We start from the raw sequence: 24246 nt of genomic DNA, 5'->3' as shown, positions 1-24246 counted from the left end.
TAGAGACTTAGAACTGTGTTATATAACAGGCCTCCATTTTCAGCACTTTAATTTCTGCCTGTCCAAGGAAGCATGTGTGGAAGGAGGGCAGAGAGCTGAGCCTCAGAGCAGTAATGCTAAGGAAGTAGGTGACAGGGCTGCCTGCAAAGTCTCACAGGCCAACTACAGAGGCAGAAGAACTGGCAGGAGGGTTAGCAAGGTTGCAGGTTGCAGAATGGTTGCAAGAAAGAATGCTTTGGAGTGGGTCTAGAGTGTGTGCCTGGTCCTTGGGGACACCCAGTGTTGGGGTGGTGGGGGGCAGCAGAAGCAGGAGGAAGAGGAAGGGGTGGTGAAGCAAAGACCATATAGAGCTGGCCACTCTTTCTATTCGTTTCACAGTGAAGGGAAGGAGCAAGACGGTACTTGCTGGAGGCAGAGACTTGAAAGAATTTGCTTTGACTTGAAAGAATTTGCTTTGCAGGCTGGAGGACTGGACAGCTTTAGGGATAGAGGAAGGAGCCAGCCAAACAAGGTTGAAAGAAAAAGGCTGAGGCCATGGTGGATGTGGGACAAAGCCCTAGACCATCTATTCTGGCTGTCATTTTTCACTTACTGAACCATTTCTGTTCTCTAACTCCAAAAGTGTGAGAATTTCTGGCAGAAGAACCTACACCATGGTTTATAACAGACAACAAAAACGAGTAAAGCTTTGTTGCAGAGTATTTTTAAAAAACAAAACCAAGACAACTCACTAAAGGTGGTCAGTTACCTCTAGCAAATGGGAATTTCACTTGTAATTGTGTACACTTTTTATTTTCTTGAGATGGTGTCTTGCTCTGTCAACCAGGCTGGAGTGCAGTAATGCGACCTTGGCTCACTGCAGCCTCCACCTCCCGGGTTCAAACGATTCTCCTGCCTCAGCCTCCCGAGTAGCTGGGACTATAGGCACGTGCCACCAGGCCCGGCTAAGTTTTTGTAAAGATAGGGTTTCGCCATGTTGCCCAGGCTGGTCTTGAATTCCTGACCTCAAGTGATCCACCTCCCTCGGCCTCCAAAAGAGCTGGGATTACAGGCGTGAGCCACTGTGCCCGGCCTTGTGTATATCTTTATGTTAATGAACAGTATATTTTAAAATGCAAAATACAATTGGAAAATTCTGTAGTAGAACCTTTTGTGTAGTGAAAAAAGCCTCCAAAATGCTTCTGTAAATGAAGAGGTTCACGTACTGGGTTGCTCAAAGTCCCTTGCAGTCCCCACTTCTTGGCAGGACAAGGGAGTGCCAGGAGAGCACTTCCTGCAGCACTGCAAGCGCTCAGTTCCTAGGGGCCTGGCCCGTGCCCACTTCAGCAAAAGGAATGGTTTTTTTTTTTTTTTTTTTTTTTTGAGATGGAGTCTCACTCTGTTGCCCAGGCTGGAGTGTAGTGGCACGATCTGGGCTCACTGCAAGCTCCGCCTCCCAGGTTCAAGCAATTCTCCTGCCTCAGCCTCCTGAGTAGCTGCCACGCCTAGCTACAGCTTTCTTCTGTATTTTAGTAGAGACGGAGTTTCACCGTGTTGCCCAGGCTTTCGAACTCCTGAGCTGAGGCAATCCGCCCACCTCGGCCTCCTAAAGTGCTGGGATTACAGGCATGAGCCACCGCGCCCAGCTGTGTGCTTCTTTTTCAGAGGGAAAACAATCTCCTTGGAGTCACTCAGCACTGGCATCTCCAGCTAGTGCCTGCAGGATGGCCTCTCGGGCACTGCCACCTCTGGTGGCTGCATGGGCCTGACCTGCTCACTGCCCTGAATGTGCAGTGGTGCCCAGGGTCTCCAATGCCAGGAGATCACATTAAAACCTTTGAGTATTTTGAAAGTAGGGGTGTGGGACAGGAGGAAGAGCAGCACTACTGGTAACAGTTGTGTCCCCACCTCCACCAAGCTTCCAAGATGTTGGTGCAGCAGGGAGAGAGGAAGCACTGCTCCGGGGCCTTTCCCCGACTCCTCCCACAGCTTCCCTCCCTGAATCAACCTAAGGAAGGTGCTGCAGGAGGGGCTCTTAGAATGTACACGGTTTCCAGAGGCGGCTGCTCCCTTTTCTGGGCTGTGAATCATCCTGTCCGTGGAGAGGGACTAGCTCAGGCTGCTTGGCCCAGGGAGTGACCTCTCAGCTCCTCGGGGGGATGCTGCTGCTCCAAAAGTAAGGGGGCAGGGAGAGTTCAAGCCCAACCCCCTTCCTCCCAACCCAACTAGGATTCCTCTCTAGGGGTCAGTGGCAACTGTCGAGAGGCACACCATTCTCACGGTTTCCATTTCTGTCTCCTCATCCCAGTAAGAGAGGCTGGCAAGCTGACATCTCACTGTCTTTCCAAAACTAGGAGTCTCTAGTTAGGTGGTAATAAGGCAGCAGCTAGCTAGCTTATTACTGAATCAGATGAAAGAGAACAGAAACAATCAGACAACCCCCAAGGGGCCAGGGGATGCAGGTTATGTCCCAAGGGCTGACAGGGACTTCTGAAGAGGGAGCTGCCCCAGTACACAGTGTTTGCCAGCGGGTACCAGCACTTTCTGGGGGACTTGAAAGAACCTCCAGTTCTAAGGCTTGATCGTCCAGCTGGCAAAATGCAGCAACCACTTACTACAAATTCATGTCTATTTGAACTCAGATGACATGGCCTTCAATATGTTCGGCAACCTTGGGCTCCTCTGTCATTGGAGAGGGTGGGGAGGGCCATCTGAATGCAAGGCCTCCACTTCCTCTTCCAACCTTGGGCTCTGGGATTTATTCTTAAAGAGATGCTAAGAGCATCATAGCCTGGACCCAGGCCTCTGTGATGCAGAGGCGAGGTCCACCTGGCTCCACCTTCCCCACTCCTCAGCCTGCGAAGCTAGTCTGCATCTTCTGGCTTCATCTTTAGTCTTGAACTTAAACTCATCAGTTTAACAAAGTGAGGTCCTATCTGTCTTTGCCCATGGCAGGACTCAGGCCTTCTTAGATGCTGCCTCAACCCCAACAAGCAGTCTCTCCACACTCCCTTCCCATTGGCTCCATGCACTCTTAAAGCATTGGTGCACATGCAGACCACCATCTGTTTACAAAATGTTAATTTAAAAACAAAACACATATATGAGGCCAGGCACGGTGGCTCACGCCTGTAATCCCAGCACTTTGGGAGGCTGAGGCGGGCAGATCACCTGAGGTCAGGAGTTCAACCAGCCTGGCCAACATGGTGAAACTCTGTTTCTACAAAAATACAAAAATTAGCTGGGCATGATGGTGGGTGCCTGTAATTCCAGCTACTCAGGAGGCTGAGGCGGGAGAATCACCTGAATCTGGGAAGCGGAGGTTGCAGTGAGTCGAGATCGCACCACTGCACTCCAGCCTGGGTAACAAAGTGAGACTGTCTCAAAATAAATAAAATAAAAATAAAACACATATATGAACTTTAGTTTGTCTTCTTCAGCTAGTGATTCATTTGTAACTTAGTGCAAAACTCAGATTGGAATGCTTCAAAGTCAAATGTTTCCCCCTGTAAGGTGGAAGCCAGAGCAGGGTCTAGTCTCAACACACAGTGGAATGGAAATGCTGCCTGGCTCCGATTGTTCCAAGTGCCTGCTAGAAGCCAGAGACAGAAATGCTCTCATTTCATGGAACAGTAGGGAGGACAGCATTTGCTAGGCCCCCACCTTCCCACTCCATTTATATGCCATGTGCTCTGCTACAGATGAGGAAATGTCTCCGAGTTCCTCATACACCCATGAGCAACTCAGCTGGTACTGCAGGGCTAGGATCCCACCCCAGGTCTGTGGGCTCCAAAACACAGGTGCTTTCCACCAAACTGGTGGTTTTCAAACCAACTTTTGTGGTAGTGCCTCAGGAGAATTTGTCCTGATATTAATAATGTCTTGATAAATATTAATAACCGTCTTTTAAACTATATACACCCAAAGGTTTCAAATACAGTGAGGCTGCTTGAGACTTTACTGTACAGTCTGCATTGCTGTGTGTGTGTGTGTGTGTGTGTGTGTGTGTGTGTGTGGCCTTTGCAGGGGTCACTGACTGGGAGGGCACCAGCTTAGTGCTGTGATCATTAGGCCCAGGGCCAACTCAGTCCTGGTGGCCCTGAGCATAGAGTAATTTTAGTGCTTATAAATCTTTGGGTGTATCTCATCTGATATATGGATGATAAAGACTGAAAGCAGGTTTTGGATATTCTTCTATTAATCCCTTTTTTCAGGCATGTACTTCAGTTTTGTCAACGAGATTGCAGGCAAGCTGTGACTACTACCATTTGCAACCACTTACCTATAAAACTCAAATTTTTTAAATTAAACTCCCCCATATTATATAACTAAAACAAAATCCAGAAATTGGATGTTCAGAATGAACCTATCTGCACTAATGAAAAATGCTCCCTTCCCAAGCCCACTGATTTAAGATGTTATGACTTAAACTTTGATGATTCATGCTAATAACATATTATTTGATTTTATGTATTTGAAAAGTTAAAAACAAAAACACTGGATTACACTATCACAACATTTTGATTTTGGTTAAGAGGGAGAGAAGGGCTCATAATTCAAGCCTTAGTGATGGCAACTGCCTAAGCTCCTTGCTGAGATTTCAACGAGAACCAATACAGCTATTTATATCAGGCTTTCTGGAGACCCAAGAGCACAAGAAGAGGATTAGGAGTCGGGAAAGTATTTTCCCTTTTTTTGGGGGGGGACAGGGTCTCTCTCTGTTGCCCAGGCTGGAGTGCAGTGGCGTGATCATGGCTCACCACAGCCTGGAACTCCTAGGCTCAAGAGATCCTCCCACCTTAGGCTCCCAAGTAGCTGGGACTACAGGTGTGCACCACCATGCCTGGCTAGTTTATTCGTATTTTTTTGTAGGGACAGGTTTGTTTACTTATATTTTTCATAGAGATGGGTCTCAACATATTGCCCAGGCTGGTCTTGAACTCTTGGGCTCAAGTGATCCTCCCACCTCAGCCTCCCAAAGTGCTGGGATTACAGGCATGAACCACTGTGCCTGGCCAAGAATGACTTTTATTCAAATTTTGCTGTTAACTCATTGGTAATCTGGATGTCTTTGGCCCTCTCTGAGCCTCAGTTTCCTCAATGAAAAAGGAGGAGACTGGATTAGTGATTTTCAGACTTTTTATTTTAAGAAACAAAACCTTTCTTCATACCAGATCTTACTTTTAAATCTAATAAAGCTTTGAATGGGCCTGGAGGCTCCCTCTCCACGATGGCCCCACAGAACAGTATGAAAACTGTGGAAGTAGGTGACCTAAGGTCCCTTCCGCTTCTAAACATCAGGAATCCATGTACCCTGCCTCCGGAAGACAAATAGTGACCCCCCTCCCTGCCCCCTCCTCGCTGAGAGCCCCTCTCTCCTAAGAGGCTGAGCTGATTCATACCCTGCACCTACGACACTGGATTATAGCACTGGCAGGAGAACCACAGTGACAACCCAAATCCAGGGGCTCAACAACTGTTTGTGGGTGAAAATGACAGATTTATTCAACTTAAATGGTCACCGAGGCTACAGCAGAACCAATGCTGTTACAACAGGCAAGCACTACTGTCAGCAGCAACATACCATTTATTTCCTCAACAGCATCTGAGCCTCATGGGTTATGTTTTCATTCAAAAAAAATCTTATAAGCCAGTTGGGAAGCTGTTAAAAGCCAATTTTAAATGGCAATGTAAAACAAATTTCACTGAAAATACAATTCAAATACAACTGCTATGAGCACTGTAAGAAAAACTGACTAGTAACTCAGATATAATAGAAAAGACCTTAAATGGTAAATAAAACAATAGAAGCATTTAAAAACCTGGTAACTCCCATTTCAGAAGATGCCCTTCCCGTCCAGACCTTCATGCCTCTGAACACCTGCCTAGCCTAGGAGAGGCCTGTTCAAGCAGGGAGGCTACTGGTATCTGCACAGAACATGCAGATGAACTCTACGCCAGCCGAGAGGAACAAGGCTTCAGTGCAGTTGTGTGCTGGGGACAGCAGGACTCGTGTTTAAGTGTCAGAGGCTTAGAGGGGTCAGCTCTGAACTAGAAGTCTCTCACATATCTGGTCCTGCCCTTGAGAAATCTTGTCGGTGATCTCAACTTAGAACAACTTCCTTGAAAATGTGACTAGAAATTAAACAGCTGGGACTCCTGCCACATTATCCAAAACTCCAAATGAATAGTCACTTTGCTCCACAGCCTAGGGCCCACTTTAAATTCTGCTGTTAGCCCTCACCTAATGCAATCAGGTGGATGCAGCTGCAGCCCTGGGGACAGGTCACTTGAACTGGCAGCAGCTAAATGAAATCCTGCAACAGCACCTTCAAATCAGCCCTCATTCTCAAAAGATCAATAGAGGTCAGGGCTAGAGTTAACTTCAACAGGCATGGGATCTCCTAGCCTCATGTGCAAGCAGCCAAGTCTATCAGGATATACCTTTAATTAATTCTCATCTTGATGTTTTTTAATAGCCAGAGATTAACAGGTCCTCCAGCACCTTCTGTTCATTCTCCTTTAGATCTATCACAGTAACATTCTAATTCATAGAATATTCTTTGCTAACATGGAAAGAGTTAGCATATAAGCAAAATTATTAGAGGAAAACTTTTCTGTACATCCTCATAGAGAATCTCAGTGGATTAAGGCAGCTATAACTTGTTTTGGACTGCAGTTACGGAGGCCAAGGTATAGGAGAAAGGTAACAAGAGTGCCTGGATAGGAAAGTTCTGAGATGAAGACAACCTGGCAGCTCAAAGTCACAGTTCATGCCCTGTTGCTTCAGACCAAATTCCCTCTACGGCCTGAAGCAAGCTGGCCTTGCCCAGAGAACTGCCTTTCTCCATATGCAGCCACCTCCCTCAGGGCAATTCCTTGCCTTGGATCCTCACAAGATGCTGCTTCACCAGCATCTTGGCTCTTCATCTTCCTACCCCCAGAGAAGCTTTCCACTTAGGAGCTCGCAGCGGCCTTCCTAGGCCGTGCCAGTGTTTTAATTTGCTGGGGACTAGCCCACAGGAACAATAGTGGCTGTGTGTAGACATGCTGGCCATGGCACACACACGTTTTTCACAACTTCATCAGAATACACAGACTGGGCTCCCTGGTGGACTGAGGGTAGCTGAGATGGCACCTTCTCCTTCCACAGAATGATGATTTGTTTTCAAATGCCTGCTGGGTGGCACTTACAGCTTTCACACTAGAACCAGCTCAGCTGGCTCTTTGTATACTTTAGGTAGAAGGTACATTCAGAAAGTGACCCTAGAGAGACTGCCCCAAAGAGTGAAGGCCTCTGGGGAGCTCTGAGCAGGTCACTCTCTGGATCTTAGCCAACTCACCACAGATGCTGGGCTGGCACCTCTGGAGCAAGGCACCCCTCAATACCAACCTTCCCGAGGGAGGAACAGCATAATGTATCTCACCCACAGACCCATGTGACAGGAGGGATACCCAACAGTGCTGTAGGGAAAAGAAAAATCTACCTCTGTGAAGAGCAAGAACTAGTATTGAAATGACTAGATGCCACAGTCCTGCTGTAAGAGCTAAGGAGCAGAGGTTCCTCTCTGTGTGGAGAGAAGGCGGGAAGGAGACCTCTAGTTGACTGCATAACCCAATCACATCTAATTCCATTTCTGCCCCCAGTTCTCTCTGCCCACCCATAGTCTATCCTTCAAGAACAGGCAGAAGCATTTTCTCACCCCCACCCCACGTCTCCTTCCACTTTCCCACTGAAGGGGCCAGAGTACCGGCTGCCCTGAAATCAGAGCAGCAGTTAAAAATGGAGCCTAGAGGCGAGAGGTAGTTGTAATGACTACTGATGCGCAACTCTTCAGAGAAGGAGGAACAGCTGCCGGGTCAGATCCCTGACTGCTTTGCCCTCTTTTAGCCTGGGAGATTTTAGGAGCAGAATCACTGAGGAAATGCGTTCGGTGCTTGGACATCATGGTGAGGCTCCTTGCCAAGGTCTAGAGTTGGAAGGCTATCTGTAGCTTTCCTTTGCCAAAGGTCAGTTTCCCAGCAGGCCCTCAAACACTTCTGTGTGAGAGGGAAAAGGGATGAAGAGGGGATAAACCACAGGGCAAAGAATTAGGAAGTGTTAGCAAATGCTACCATGTGGACACTCAACTTTATTCGCTTTATTTATATATTTAACAATTCTAAAGTATTTACTTCTTGCTTTGACAAAAAATGAAAAATATAGGAGCACTGACTGACTCCTCTTTAGGAGAAAAGGGTTATATGTACAGCTATGGAGAGTTACGGTTCCTCCTTTAACAAAGGAAAATATTAATAAAAAAGTGCTTCATCGATCAAAAAAGAGCTAACAGCTGCAAGCATTTATTCACACTGTACATCAGACCCAAGAAACCCGTATCATAACCTCTTGGCACCTGTCACTAGGAAATGCACAATCTTCAATTAGAACAACTTTTCCCCTACCTGCACGACTAGATGACACAGAATGTGGAAAAGAACTACACCCTGTTTCACCACATTCAAACTCCATGTGTTGCCACTGGAAGTCAGAGACGTGCTCAGATGCTCTGGGCTTTGCCTGGACTGAGAGCAGCAGGGAAGCCTTCTGGGCCACGCCTTAACCACACCCAGGCACGCACAGAAGCCACCTTCCTGAGACACAGCTTGCCCTTGGTCAGGGAACTACTACCAAGGGGAAGAGGAATACAGGGCAGGGCCAGAGCTTAAGCGTTCCCTGACCTTACCCCTAGTCCTCACCATGATCCACCCTGTCACCAGTTAGCAGCTTTCAGCAGAGCCAAGCATGGCCTCCCCAAGAGGGAGGGCAGGCACAAAACATGGATGCCAAGATTACAAAGCACAAACCTAACTCTTCTCCAACCTTCCCCACACCTACCTCCACAGATACTCTTGATTTAAGGCTGTTTTTGGACCATATCAAAGCTCACTGAGGAAAGGTGCCCTGAATCTCCTCAAGGCCATGTCACTTCTCTAAGGAACCCTACAAAGTCACCAAGTGGCCCTTCACTGCTGGCCAGCAGCCAGACAAGTGCCCACTCTGCCAGCCAGGAGCAGGGAAGGGGGACTGCTCAGCTCTTCCTGTCCCAAGAAGAGGAGGAGGAGAAAGGCTGATTGTATGGGACCTGCTCCCTTTTCCAGGGGCTTGTAACTCTAAAGGCTGATTCTACCCCTTAAAGGGAAGATCCATGATTGGTTTGGTTTGGGAAAGGGGGATTTCTGGAACCCTGAGTCTGGATTTCCCTGTGCTGGCTGAGGAAGAGATTGTTGAGGGGACCAGGCCCCAGAATGGGGGCCCAGGTACGTCTGGGCTCAGGGAAGGCTTTGGCCTTGAGTGCATAACCATTTTGGCCAGTCTGTACTCATGCCTGAGGGTGGGAAGTGCTACACAGCCTGGCCCAGGAAAGCAGCCCCCTGAAAGCAAAGGGAGCCCAAGACAATCTGGCTCAAGTTAAAAGTGGAATCCCACGGGGGAAAACATGACGGCTACCCATTCCCAACCCCTCACCTGCCTCAAAGGAACATCCACTTTCCTTTCCTAAAGAGGGGCCTAAGGGGATGCCATTTACCGTGTGCCTCTCCCTCCAAACGTCAGCCTAATTTATCCATCTGTGAGGGGACTGGCTCAGCTCCTCGCAGGAGGGAGATGATGCCCAGGGCAGTGCTCTTGGAGAATATGCTTCCAGCCTCCCCAGCAGCAAAGGGTTCCCAACCAGCTCTGATGTGGCGGTGGTATGAGGAACGGTTGCATGTTAGCACTGGCTTTCTTCCCTGCTCACGGTCTCAGATCTCTATACTCCTGACTCTGACCACCATCCTCCCACCCGGAAGAAACAAGCCATCCCTCAGTGTCACCTGACAGCAGGCAGCTCGGCAGTTACAGCGGGCCTGGCAACCCCTGGTCTTCCATCAAAAAAAAAAAAAAAAAAATTAAGACAACCAAGGGAGAGTTTCCTTTTTTGAAGACAGAGGAGGAGGATGGAAAAGGTAGGCAGGGAGTAGGGGGACAGGAAAGAAAAATCCATCTACAATCCAGTGGTGCATCCCAAATTTCTGTCACTCTGTACAGGTGGTTCCATGCTCCCATTCCAAAGTGCACGGGCCTCTCGGTCTGCCCAGGCTGAGTGGGCCTGTCATAGGAACAGCAGCTTGGCCACTGCCCACCCAGGTCACTGAGCTTCAGTTGGAAGTGGCAGCAATGGGCTTATCCAGTTCAAGGTCAATGCTGGAGCTCGTGGGATGTAGGCTGCTATAGCAAGACTTGCATACTCGACTGGGTTCAAAGAGCTGCTGGCTAGGAACTGGAACCTTCTGGTTACAACAACTGGAGCAGAATACGTTCCCACAATTCCTTGAGATGAGAAGAAACAGAATAATGTTAGTTTTGGCCAGCAGGTATGTGGAGGGAAACCAACTTCAAAAGACAAACTTTGCTGTGTGTAATTGCATGTGCTGGAGCTCCTTGAGATCAAATCCTTTCATCTCTCTAGCCCAGGAACAAGCTCGGTAGGGAAGGTGTCCCTACCTAGCAGAGTCACATGTCATTTTTCACTTTGGGGCCAAGGATTCTTGGCTGCCTCACCACTGACTCAAGGGTACCAGGTATACAGAAGAATGCTGCTCAAGAGAGATCTGTAAGAATACATGGTCCTAACAATGGGTTAGTCCTGATCCAGGAAAATCCAGTGGCCACACCCACCTAGGCAATGCCCTGTGTAGCTTGTGATCACAGAGGCCAGGCTCCTCAAACGAGAGAAACAACTACCCAGCCTCACTGGGGAGTAAGGAGCCTTGCCCAATGGCCACTTCTCCAGAGGATCAAAGGCAGCAACATGGTAGATAGACTGCTGCCATTTTGGACTGCTCTGCTGGCAGCATGCAAAGCCAGGGACAAGCAGCCTGTGATGCATGCTCAGAGGGTGAAAGAGGAGAGGTGGGAGGACAAGAACACAGATGAACACACGTGCACACACACCCCCTTATTAGATAGGTGTCAGTCAATTATGGCTCACTCCCCAACCCATGCATCTCCAGGGAAAACCAGAGTTCTACCAAAAGGCCAGAATGCACTCAGGCCCCAGGCTTCCCTTTCTTCCTCCCCTGAAAGCTGGGTTCTGAGGCATCTGTGCAGCACAGGTCTGCACCCCCAGATGGATGCCCATCAGAGCCAACAGGAAAGGGAATTGGCAAAGAATGAGTTTCTGCCCACCTTACAACTCTACTTTTGCTGGGCCCTGAGGTACAAATCAATCCCAGTGAGCCTAAGAACAAGAAACTCCAAGGAGCCTGACACAGCCCACCAAAGACTGGGGGAAGGCAGCTTCTCGGCCTTCTAACTTTTCATTTATGCTGTTCGGAATGCAAACCCACTGCTGGATTAAGGATCACTTAGGCACAGGAGGAGAGAAGACTAAGACCAGGTGGGAACAAAAGAATACCACAAAAGGAAAAGGTGGACATGGGGCAATGGAAAGACAGAAAAGAAAAACACAAAATTCATCTTCCAGAATGCTGTGCTTCATAACTAGTTCTAAAAAGCATGAGTCAGCAAAAACCTGTAGTTACACAGAAAAATTTCTGAACATCTACACTTCTTTAACATTCCTGCTGGAGTTCAGCTCAAAAGCCGGACATGAATTTGATGCTTTTCTTTCTTTTCTTTTCTGAGATGGAGTTTTGCTCTTATTGCCCAGGCTGGAGTGCAATGGTGCGATCTTGGCTCACTGCAACCTCCACCTCCCAGGTTCAAGAGATTCTCCTGCCTCAGCCTCCCAAGGAGCTGGGATTACAGGCGTGTACCACCATGCCCAGCTAATTTTGTATTTTTAGTAAAGATGGAGTGTCACAATGTTGGTCAGGCTGGTCTTGAACTCCTGACCTCAGGTGATCCGCCTTCCTCGGCCTCCCGAAGTGCTAGGATTATAGGCGTGAGCCACTGCACCTGGCTGATGCTTTTCTATCTGACTTCTTTCAGAGGATCCTGGAAAGACACTAAGTGGAATCTTTCCTTAAAGTCTTCCATGCTAAAACAATTCTCTGGAAAGATCACCTCTGTTCAGTCCTGGTCTCTTTAAAAAAAAAAAAAAAAAGGGAAAAAAGAAGCAGTGACGCTGTTTGACCTGGAAATTACTAGCATTATTCTGGCATCTCAATGAATCACTGACCCAAAATAAATAGCTCTGAAAACCCAACTGGCTCCCCTACAAGACCAGAAGACAAGAAGCACTACTTCTTGTCACAAGCAAGACGGCCTGGCTGACCTCTGTGATCAGGAGGGGAGCACATGGCTGCAGCCTGACCCACCCTCGATGGCCTCTCCTCAGCTGCTTTGAATCCCCTCAAGCCCACCTATCTGCCTGTGCACCCAAGGCCCCAGGCTTCACCCTAGTGAGTGCAGAGAGGGGGATATGATAAGAGTTAGTGTGGAGAAGTTATTGTAGATGTGCAGACATCACAGGCAGGTTGTTGCAAATGCTCACCACGTTTGATCAACACGGTCAGTGTCCCTGCAAGGAGGGGAGAAAGAGCTCAGAAGAGAAGCCAACCAAAGATATCTGGGCTTGGGGTGCAGGGTGGGGTGATACCTGTCCTAGAAGCATCATTACTAGGCAAAGAGACTGTTCCATTTTCAATCCAGGTTCACTCGTGTGGGTGAGCTATGGCACGATTCAGATAAACTTCCTCGTCTAAGAACACTGAACATCCACCAGACAGTCAACACCCTAGCTGGGGCAAAGCCTCCCTAGTAACTCACTACCCCAACCCAGAAGGAAAAAGAAGTCAGGAACCTTAATGATTGGAAGACTGTCCTCAGCTGTCTCTACTACTCCCCAAGCTACGGCTGCTCACCAATGGCACAAGGGAAAACAAGTGTGGGGTCAGCGAGCAGGAAAGGAATAGGAAAATAGTTCCCTCCCCATCGCAGGAAAACTGATTTTGCTTATAGTAGCCATGTTGAATGGGAAGAAATGTTATGCTGAGAATAAGAAATGGTGGTTTCAGTGGTAGCTGTTGTTTCACCAATCTGGGAAACAACAAAATGCTACCATTTGCACATTTCAGAATTTAATAGCGATTACTCTGAATTTGAACAAAGATGCCAAATGCAGTTTTGCAAACACCAATTTCAGAGGCACAGGAAGATGAGACCATGGCTCTGCCTCAGACAGAACACTGAGATGCCCACAACCCTCCACTCTGCAGGCTCTGTGGGCCAACCCTCAGCCTCCACACGCAGCCCACCCTACCACAGCCCCTCAATGGTACCTGCAGTGGTGCTTCCTGCTGGCAAGCCAGAAGGCACTGTCGCACGCATAGCAGTGGGCAGCCAGGTGGTCAGGAAGCCAACGGGTCATCTACAAAACAGATGGGGCAAGGTTACTGACAGGAGATGGGCCATCCAGCTGGAGCCAGCTGGAGCCAGCAGAGCCATGCTAGGGGCAGCAAGAGTCACAAGGACCACATCGGCTCTGGTGGCACCAGACCAGCAGATGTGATGTCAACAGTACAAGAAAGGCGTCCAAATCGTTTCCCTAGAGGGGACTCCAATCTCCCCTGAGATAAAGTAGCAGGCAGCAGCAACTGGGTCACTGTGAGAGATGGCAAGCCTCCAGTTCATAGAGGCAATGAAGAGGGAGGGCCAGCTTGCTGAGTCTCCCTGGCTTAGAAATCCTAGGCTTCATGTGGGTTCCCAGGAGCTAAGGTGCCAGAGGCTCAGGGCTAGCTGTGCTGGGAGGTGCTTCCTTGGCCAGGGGTATGGGGTGGGAATGGGGGTGGAGAAGAACCACAAAACAGTTAAATGGATGGCACTCAGAGCAGGGGCTGAACCTGTACCTCTGTATCCTGTTTATCCACCTGCTCCCAGCTGGCTTCAGAGAAAATCTCTGTGCTGCAGCGAGACAAACAGTTCTGATCCAGATTGCTTTCCGAGTCGGGGATTGAAGTCTGTTGGCAAACAAACACAGCTGAACAGAATGAACCTGGTCTCCTCCCAAAAGAAGAAAAGGCCTGGTGAAGAAGGGAGCACTGAGGACTCTGGGTGGAGGCCGAGTGCTAGGACTGCCGAATCTGCAGATGCATCAGCCATCAAGAACTGGGGTGAAGAAGTGCAGTGCGGGCCTGGGCTCAGCTGGGAGAGGGATACACAGGTTGTGTGCAGTGACTCTGGAGTAGAAAAACAGGCCTCAGGGTTCCAGAAAGTGAGTGAGAGGGAAGTGACCAAAATGGAATGAGAATTCTGTATGTCAGCTGCTCCAGTGGGCCTGTCAATCCAACCCTGCCTGCCACTTAGTTAAAGCTGAGTGCTTTCGGGATGCCCTCCTTTTCTTAGAAGGACTCTCTGGGAACATGAGAAACTATCATTAGCATGAAGGAAAAGCCAAGTCACTCTGAACTGAAAGTCACTGGATGTGCCCGCCTTTAATGTACGCTGACCACCTGAGAGCGAGGGCTCACACTTGTACTTGAGCTGCCTGAGTCAGGTCCACCCAGAGAGGAAAGCACCTCCTTGAGAACCTCCCCTGTGGAACCCCCATTTCTAGCCACCAACCCCCATCAGAGCTAACTCCTCAACAGTGCTAGAAACCAGTCCCTTCTCTCCATTTCTACTGGCAGCATCTGCCACAGGGTGGGTATAAATATTTGTTTAAAAAGAACTGAACCTTCAGAGCCATAGCCCACATCTGGAAGGACTAATACTTTGTAGTTACTAAGGCAGAACAGGCACTAAAATCTGACAGGAATAATTTGGCATTGCCCTACAGATGTCATTCTGCCCATGGGTTCAAGCCCTTCTGAAGACTTATGATCCTGTGTCTGAGAGATCTGATCAACCATGTAGTGCATGCTAAGTCTCTTCCTCTCCAACAGCCTCCAACAGGACATCTGCGGAAAGTAAGCAAAGCAGAAAACAGGCAGGCTGCCATCACTGTGGCAGAGGCTCATCTCCAGCCTCTCTTAACAGGGCTACTCTGGACCTTTCCAATCCTTTAACAACCTGTACCAATCACCATGCACTGGGCACAAAGGGCACCCAGCCTCAGCGTGCCATCTCCTTAGGCAGCTATGGAGGAATACCACAGCCTACTCACCACCTCATCCCCAAAGTCTCCATTAAAGTGTAAGGAGCTGGTCAGGTACTGGCTCTCCAGGCGACTCTTCAGCTCCTGGACTTGTTTCTTCAAAGTTTCTACTTCCTGCTGGTGGCCTGACTCAATCTGACGCAGGCGCTGTTGGATCATGTCTGTGTACACTGACATGCCATCATCGTCCAGGTGGCTGCGGGAAGGCTGGTCGGGGCTGCTGGTTGCAGATGGCCTCCCTGAGTGGCTATGCAGCCACTTGTGGTGCAAGTTCCTTGAGTGTAAGTGGGCAGAGCTGCAGCTCATAGCAGACAGCTGACGGCTCAGTGAGTCCTTGCTCCTACCAGCCTCCCCATTGGCGAAATGCCCATTGGGTGTGGGGTACATCTGGAGGGTGCTAAGACCTGGGGGCTGCTCTGAGGCCCTGTTTTCAGTCTCTGGGGCACCATTGCACACAAGCCCCTCTTTACATTCTGCTAAAGGCAAGGCACAAGGGGAACGTGTCAGGCTGAGAGTGCTGCCAGGGGAAGTCCTATGCACGACAGACCCCACTTGGGGCCTCTCGACCAGGCTTGTCTCTGAAGGGCTGAGTTCCATGGTCTGGGGAAGCCTGTCCTTGCCACTATTTACAAGGCAAGGTCTATGATGACCTTGGGGCCCACTTCCTGACTTCACCTTATCTTCCGCTAACATGTCTGCAGAACTGTCCATGTTTGGTCCTCTGGTCTCAAAAGGGACTTGGGAAGGTAGCAGAGAACATGACTGTGAGGTACCATAGCCAACTTTTGCATCTACTGGGATTGGAAGAACTGCTTCCTCTCTACCCTCTGCAATCTCTTCTATTCGAAACTGCTCCACAGGGACCTCCAGGGAATCCTCTCCCCTGGGGGAGACCTGGAGAGAACTGAGGAGAACACTGAGCCCACCCTGCTGTTCAGAAATACCCTGTGAGAACAGTGGCCAGCTCATATCCAGATGGCTCCTCAGAGCAGCATCACACAGTTCTGGGTCTTGGTGAAGTCCAATGGCTGAGGCCTCAGGTGTCTTCCTCCTGCTCTCCTTTTCTAAGAGAGGGTCCTCTTTACCCTCCTGTATCTCAATGCCTGCCCTGTGGGCAGGTTCCTCTACTCCACTCTCCTCTTTGGTGGCCTCCTGCAAGATGTTCTCCATCTGCCCCTCAGCTACTCCAGCTGCAACAGAAAGCTCGGCACCCCCCGGCACTCTGGTGGGCTTCCCTAGGCTGTCGGCAGAAAGGGGATCCTCTCCAGGGCCAGCCAGGCTGCTCAGCTCTAGTGAGCGCCGGTGCTCCTGCCACTTCTCGTTCAGGCTGGGGTCGCTGCAGCGCCGGCTGGCCAGAGGCACTGTGTTGTCACAGGCTGTGGTCAGATTGTCGTATGATCTAGTCTTTGGTAGCCTAAAGGAAAGGAATTTGGGGGAAATGAAAATCTTGGAAACTGTTTGGAGGGAAGTAGGAAACAATAGGTTTTAACAAGCAGTTGTTTCATAACTGGGTCCATTATGGCTACTCATGGAGCTGTAGCATCTCTGGAGCGAGGCCCAGACTGCTGGAGCAGCAAAGCTCTGGAACAAGTCCTCCTAGTGTGCAGATTTCCTTTCAAACTCCCCCAACCCCATGCCCCATACATACAAATGAGCCAACAGCAAATGCTATTTTCTTTTTTTTTTTTTTTTTTTTGAGACGGAATCTCACTCTGTCGCCCAGGCTGGAGTGCAGTGGCGCGATCTCAGCTCACTGCAACCTCCGCCTCCCAGGTTCAAGCGATCCTGCCTCAGCCTCCTGAGTAGCTGGGATTATAGGTGTGTGCCACCACACCCGGCTAGTTTTTTTTGTATTTTTAGTAGAGATGGGTGTTTCACCATTTTGGTCAGGCTGGTCTTCAACTCCTGACCTCAGGTGATCCACCCACCTTGGCCTCCCAAAGTGCTGGGATTACAGGCATCAGCCACCGTGCCCGGCCTGCAAATGCTATTTCCAAAAGACGTTCTTCATGATGCTGCTGTGTTTCTCAGTGGGTGGCAAAGTAGCACTGGTGTTTCTTGATATTACAGTATTTTAAATTAATGTGTTATCTATCAGTCTGAATTTAATAAAGCTAATTCTCAAGTGACAAAGCCAAATTTTCTTTTTCTTTTTTCCTGAGACAGGTCTTGCCCTGTCATCCAGGCTGGAGTGCAATAGATCTTGGATCACTGCAACCTCCACCTTCCAGGCTCAAGTGATCCTCCTGCCTCAACCTCCCAAGTATCTGGGACTACAGGTATGTGCCACCACACCTGCTTAGTTTTTGCATTTTGGGTAGAAACGGGGTTTCACCACATTGCCCAGGCTGGTCTGGAATTCCTGGGCTCAAGCAATCCTCCTGCCTTGGCCTCCCCAAAGTGCTGGGATTACAGGCACGAGCCACCAAGCCTGGCCCAAAGCAAAATTTTCTGTCATCTGACAGCATCGGCCTTTTAAGCCTCAGAAGACAAATCATGGCAAATAGGCAGGAGCACAGAGCACTGGGGAAAACACAAACCAGGGGGTCACAGAAAAACTGGAAGATTTGCTCTATCACTGAGGAGCTGCTCAGTGTATGCAAAACAACATGAAGCAACAGGGCCCAACTCACTCCCAGAAACAAGGATCTTACAGCCTTGTAGCTCAGAAATCCCTATAACTTCCCTGAGAAAACTGCAGAGATCTAAGAAAGATATTGTGGAGCCAGATAACATCATGATCTCTGACCATCCCTGGACATGTCCCAACACAAGAATACACCCACACAGGCTGTCAGGCCTGTGGCATCACCCTGGGCTCACCGGCTCAGGGGGGGATCATCAGGGCTGGTGCCTGGGGCTGGGTATGGTGCACAGCTGTCGTCCACAGGGGTGGTTGGGGATGGGCAGGGCAGGTACACTGCACTCCACAGCATCAGGTTACGCACATGGCACACAGGGTACAGCACCTGAGGAGGGGGGAGGACACAGGTTTAAATATGCCCCAGTAAGTCTTCTAGGATGTCTGGAAATGATCAAGAGCAAGCACCCAGCTGGAATACCCAACAGGGCGGACAGGATCTCCACAAAGAAGCAGCACCAATGGATACAGGTCTATCCCAAGAGGACCAATACAGGACTAGACATTTTATATGGCCAACATTTTTCACCTAAGAGCCTCTTAAGAGCATGAAAATATAAAATATTTTTTTAGATCCCTTTCTCATTATAGTTATTTCTTAGGTCACCTTCAATGTCTGACTTTCATCAGCTTGATTTGTTGCTTTTACTGCCTAAGAAAGTGAGTCATTCTGTTAGATGGTGATTGTCCATCCCGCTGGCACAAAAGCTTGGCTTCAAGAAACACTGTCAAACCCATTTTATAGGATCATTTAAATTAACCATGTGAAAAGAAGGACATTTTTCTGCTGTATTGTTACTTCCCCAGAAGGCACACTGAAAGGGAGAGACAAGCAGTCAGCTTAAATATTTTCTGTGATTACTTAAATGGAATGAGAACCATATTAATAGTCCAGGAAATCAATATAAACTCTGATTAGCCTCCTTTTGACTTCTTTAGGGTTTAAGATGCATTCTGACAAAGCTAATATTACTGTGAAACTGACACATAGGTCTATGTGCCTCCTTTTCTCTGCTTAACAGAAGGTATTCATTCCTTCAGGGAACAAAGTCTTAAAGGGCCTGCCAGCTCTTCATGTGAGCAGAGAATCACAGACAGACACACATACCAATGTCAAACACAGTTTACTGTTCTGAGACAGAAACTATGGTGGGTATCGTTCTTATTGACACTGGGAGGGTGCTGGGGACCTGGTGGCAGCTCCTTCTGAGCTATCAGTGCATCAGGAAGCAACTTAAGTGCCTCTCCCGTAAGACAGAACATGCTAGAAGTAAGTTAAGCTCTGGAGGCAGTGCCAAAAAAGATTCACATCTAGGGCGGCAAAGTAGAGATCTGTGTTAAACCAAACCACCCTCAGCAAGTAGTCATCAGAAACAGATCAGAGCACCATCAGAAGCAGGCCTTCCTCAGGACAGAATCATGGGGGAAAAATGGAACCAGTCCATCCAGAGACAGTGGAAATGTCTTCACAAAAACAGTCACTACTCAAAAAGGCTCTCATATGTAACCAACCCCAAATTCCTTCTGCTGATCACAGTGGAAAGGCTGAAGGATACATACGGCTTCTGACTGAGAGGAATACAGTAGGTTTTTGAAAGCCTTGTTGCCTGCCCGAAGAAGTGACCACACGGAACATGTCCGTTCCTGAGTATGCTTTTCCCCTCTCTCCTTGGCGTTGTTGCACAGGAATGTTCCAAAGAGGCAGGAATAGGTATGCTGCACCAGTTTCACCTATGGGAGTCCAATGAAGCACAAATTAAGCAATCAGGCATGCACACTCTGATAAGTCAGCTCAGCTGAGCCACCTTATCCTAACATCCCTGAGAACACTTCAATTTACTCTGTCAGGACGGGGAACCCAGTAAGCCATTCAGTAGCCTCCTCCTCCTCACACCACCAATTCCAGGACCCAACAACCTGAGTCAGACAGGTTGTTGGTACCCCCATTCCTCTTAGCTTCCCTGATAAACAGTCTGAGATTCTGAATTCACAGCCACCCTCACAAGCGCCACAGCATATGAACTGGGTACAGGAGCACGTCAGTGTACAACTCAAGTCTGAGCTGACAGTATATTTGTAAAACTACTTGTTCATTCTACAAATTATTGAGCATTTCACGTGGCCCAAACATGACTAAGGTGCTGGGCATGTAGCAATGACCAGCAAATTATTCTGCCCTGATGGAGCTTGCTCTAGTCATAGCTGAAGAGTGACCAGTGCTATGGAGAACAAGGCACACTGAGATGGACAGGACATATATGAGGCAGTGCAGGATGGCCTCACTGGCTGGGACCCAATGGACATGAAAGAGCAGGCATGTGGCTATCTGAGGGGAAGCACTCCAGGCAGAGGCAACCACAGGTGCAATGGCTTTGAGGTAAGCACATGCTTGCAATTTCTGAGGTACAGCAAGGAGGCCAGTGTGACTAAAGGAGATTGCACAAGAGGAAGAATGGTAGGAAATGAACCTAGAGAGGTAACCTCTAGGAAGGCCCTAGGGGCCATTTTAAGAACTTTGGCTTTTGTGTAAAATGTAACTAGAGGTTTTTAAGTAAAGGAATGACATAGCCTGCCTTGTGTTTTAGAAGAGACTCTCTATGCTGGGATAACTCAATTGGGGCAGGAGATGATGGTGGCTCGAACCAGTGTGGTACCAGTAAAGGTGGCAATAAATAACCAGGTGTTAGATATATTGTGAAAGCAGAGCTGCAGAATCTGACTGAATGTGGAAGAGGGAGGGAGGGAAGAAGGGAGGGAGGAAGGGAGGAAGGAGATTTGACGATAACAAAGAATTTTGCCCCAAACAAAAGGAGGGATGGAAATGCCATATGGTGAGAGAGAAGACTTCTGGAAGATCAAGTTTGGAAGATCAAGTTTTATAGTGAGGAAACACAGAAATCAAGAATTAAGTTTTGGCCAGGCGCGGTGGCTCAAGCCTGTAATCCCAGCACTTTGGGAGGCCGAGGCGGGCGGATCACAAGGTCAGGAGATCGAGACCATCCTGGCTAACACAGTGAAACCCCGTCTCTACTAAAAATACAAAAAATTAGCCGGGTGTGTTGGCGGGCGCCTGTAGTCCCAGCTACTCGGGAGGCTGAGGCAGGAGAATGGCGTGAACCCGGGAGGCGGAGCTTGCAGTGAGCCGAGATCGCGCCACTGCACTCCAGCCTGGGGCACAGAGCAAGACTCCGTCTCAAAAAAAAAAAAAAAGAATTAAGTTTTGGACAGGCATGGTGACTCATGCCTGTAATACCAGCATTTTGGGAGGCCGGGGTGGGAGGATATTGTTTGAGCCCAGGTGTTTGAGACCTGCCTAGGCAACAAAGCAAGACCCCATCTCTACAAAAAAAATAAATAAATAAAAACATCAGCCAGGCACAGTGGTACGCACCTGCAGTCCTAGCTACTCAGGGGTCTAAGGCGAGAAGATCACTTGACCCTGGGGGTTCAAGGCTGCAGTGAGCTATGTTTGCGCCACTGTACTCCAGCCTGGGTGACAGAGTGAGATGCTGTCTCCAAAAAGAAGTATCAAGTTTTGAATTTATTAAGTCTGAATCAACATTAAGACAGCCAAGTGGAGATACCTAGTAGTAATAGATAGATACGTGAGGCTGAAGTGGAGAGGTCTAAGTTGAAGGTGTACAAATGTGGGACTCATCCGCATACAGATGGCAATTAAAGCCACTAGAATGGATGAAATACTTGGAAGTGTAGATGAAGCAGCCTGGAGGCTGAGCAATGGGGCATTCCAACATTTAGAACTGGGGAGAGGAGGCTGGGTGTCGAAGCTTACGCCTGTAATTCTTCAGGCAACCAAGGCGGGAGAATCACTTGCCAGGAGGTTTGAGACCAGCCTGGGCAACATAGCGAGACTCCATGTCTATTTACAAAAAATTTTTAAAACCTAGCCAGGCATGTTGGCATGTGCCTGTGGTCCCAACTACTGGGGAGGCTGAGGTGGGAGAATCCCTTGATCCCAGAAGTTTGAGGATGCAGTGAGTTATGATCACACTGCTGCACTCTAGCTTGGGTGACACAGTAAGACACTATCTCAAAAAAAAAAAAAAAAAAGGAACTGGAGGGATTAAGGGGAATCAGCAAAGGAGGCAGAAACAATCCAGTAAGGTAAAAGGAGAACTAAGAGCAAGGAAGTACTAGAAGTCAACTGCAAGGAAGTACTAGAAGTCAACTGAAGAAAGCATTTCAAGGAAGGAGTGGTTAAACTGTGCCAAATGGTAATGATGGATCAAAGAGATGAAGACTGAGAACTTCTCACTGGATTGGTGGCCTGAAGGTCACTGGTCATTTTAACAAGAGCAGCTTTGGTAAAGCAGTGGGGTGAATGCCTGATTGAAGTGGGTTTAAGAGAGCGTGGAAAGAGGAATTTGAGATAGCAAGGGTAGAAAACTTGAGGAGCTCTGCTGTAAAGGGGAACAAGAGCAACAGGATGATAGCTAGAGGTAAATGCAGGACCAATAATGGGTTTTAAAAAGATGAGAGACACTACACATTTTTAAGCTGAAACCCATGCTCTGGTAGAGAGGGAAACGCACTGATGCAGAAGGCAGAGAGGAGAAATGCTGGAGCCAGCCAGTGCAGCAGATGAGAGGAGAGCTGGTACACAAATGGACAGAGGGACTGGAGGAGGGCAGGGATAGTGCACCCTCCATCAAAGGAGAGGGTGCGGAGAGTCTGAGACAGTCATGGGGGTCTGGTAGACTGGAGGGAGCATGGTCCAGACATTCTGATTGCTTCTATTTCTAACTGCTATTTAGGGTTTCTACCATCCCTTTAAAAAAAACTAAGTTTAAAACAACACAAGGACTTCATGCAAACCTGGTATACCTGGATTTTCTCTTTTTGAAAAGTAAATAGCAAAATTATTTACTAAAAAAAAAAACAAACAGGAAAAAAATCACCTCTATCAAATTCTGAAGAGGCAGCACAGTTTCATGTGAGAACTGGCCCACTAACATTTGCACTGACCCTCCTTCAAATTGAGAAAGTCCCCAAAATGAAGAAACTCACAAGGAATGCTTCATTGAACTCAAAAGAGCAAGGAAATTGCCTCTGAAGCTGATGAACACAGTCAAGCCACTGCAGAAACACTGGGCAACGTTCATTCAAATCATCTGAGTTCTCCCCATGACCACACCGGTCAGCAAATTTATGGCCAAAATCCAGCCACTCCATTTCCACGAGGACCTGGAAACCCTGCAGGGAAGCATCCAGGAGAGACCATTTGTGCTAGACTATCCAGACTGTGACAGTCCTAAGCCTGGTGTCACAGAAAGCAATCCCCTCTAACAGCCTCCCAGAAAGCCCACCTGGCCTTGCCCTTTGGTGGAAGGCTCTATCCCTGATGAGGCACACACTTAGGGAAATTTCCCAATTCCCTGAACTCCATTCCATGATCACTAAAATGGTACTGACTGTGTTTATCTAAGCCTTTCTTGAATGTGTATTTTTAGCCTCTTGTGTGCACTGTAATAAAAACCACACTTTTCCCCTAAATTTCTCTTAACATTTCTGCCTCTGGTGTTACAAAGCCAAGTTTGTAAAATCCTTCTATACCCCAAGTTTAATTAATATTTGCATATATTTTAGGGTACTTTATGATTTTTCTTTCATCTTTAACCCAACAGACGGTTATTTCAGGTAGAGCTGCTTCTCCACAGAACACTCTGTGGTAGTATCTAGCATGCCAAGATCCTTTTACAGACACCTTATTTTCCTGAGGTAGTAAAAACTTTTACAAGTAGATAGACTGTAAAGGAAAATATGTCTATATTCTCAATACCTTGTTACCCATAATCTGCTCCATTTTAAGAGGTGCAAGAACTGTGGGAGGAACCACCACAATTTAGCTCATGGCATAAAGGAACAATGATCAAAACAGAAATTTCACTTTCTTTAACCTAATCACCACTCCCAAAACTGGTATCACTCCTGAGACGTTTCCCCTGCTCATCCTGAAGTACCAACCCCTCCCCATTTGGATGTGCTCACCTCTATGGTTCGGTAATAAGGGTCCAGCAAGAGCTTAGCCAATGCCACAATCTGGGGGGTGCGGTCCCAGCCATCTGAGCAGTGCACTAGCACTGGCCGCTGATCCTGATCCACAGCATGCACTACCAGAAGCGCTGATTTCAGAAGCACAGACAAGTGATGGAGCCATTTTGTGCTTTCAAGAGCTGATAGCCAACTATAAAAACAGGAGAGGATTAGAAAATGCTGATTTTTATGATTTACTGCATCATGCTCAATGATTGTCAAATGAAAAAGCAATTTCCAAAGATTTCTCTCTCCAAATGTAACACTGCCAAAACAAAAAAATTATGTTTATAAAGCATGTCTCAGGATGAGGCCCAAGCCCTACTATACAATAGAGAAGAGCCTTAGAAATAGGGGCTACAATTAATAGGACATCTTTTGTTCCAAAATCTGTATGGATGATTTCCCGGACAAAATATTTGACATTTTTCAGTCCATGGTATAAGGAAAGTGGCTCCTTCTGGAATCTTCTCCTGAATAAAAAATGTAGCG

The 24246-nt window shown here is 48.1% G+C and overlaps 1 protein-coding gene and 1 long non-coding RNA gene across 10 annotated transcripts in view; one reads left to right on the top strand and one right to left on the bottom strand.

The window, feature by feature from the left end:
• The window catches only part of LOC115836004, a 68385-nt gene that overhangs the window by 40898 nt on the left and 3241 nt on the right, over positions 1-24246 (top strand). The window contains exon 4 of the long non-coding RNA XR_004030999.1: positions 17226-17338. This is a non-coding gene — a long non-coding RNA (uncharacterized LOC115836004). The remainder of the gene's footprint in view (positions 1-17225; positions 17339-24246) is intronic.
• MTMR3 (myotubularin related protein 3) overlaps positions 5105-24246 on the bottom strand; it is a 152976-nt gene continuing 133834 nt past the window's right edge. For 3 of the 9 annotated variants that reach the window (XM_030816079.1, XM_030816080.1, XM_030816078.1), the window contains 9 exons: positions 23710-23905; positions 22729-22914; positions 19261-19431; positions 17883-18028; positions 15069-16473; positions 13813-13923; positions 13246-13334; positions 12459-12485; positions 5459-10330 (listed from right to left, as the gene is read on the bottom strand). In XM_030816079.1, coding sequence (XP_030671939.1) covers positions 10159-10330; positions 12459-12485; positions 13246-13334; positions 13813-13923; positions 15069-16473; positions 17883-18028; positions 19261-19431; positions 22729-22914; positions 23710-23905 — 2503 coding nt within the window. In that variant the 3' untranslated portion in view covers positions 5459-10158. Of the gene's footprint in view, positions 10331-12458; positions 12486-13245; positions 13335-13812; positions 13924-15068; positions 16474-17882; positions 18029-19260; positions 19432-22728; positions 22915-23709; positions 23906-24246 lie in introns of all 9 variants that reach the window. The other 6 variants (XM_030816082.1, XM_030816081.1, XM_030816086.1 and 3 more) reach the window with 4 other exon arrangements.

This window comes from Nomascus leucogenys, chromosome 7b (assembly GCF_006542625.1).
Source record: "Nomascus leucogenys isolate Asia chromosome 7b, Asia_NLE_v1, whole genome shotgun sequence".
Lineage (NCBI taxonomy): Eukaryota > Metazoa > Chordata > Mammalia > Primates > Hylobatidae > Nomascus > Nomascus leucogenys.
Note: the sequence above shows the minus strand (reverse complement) of the source record. Positions and strands in the feature narration are given on the sequence as shown.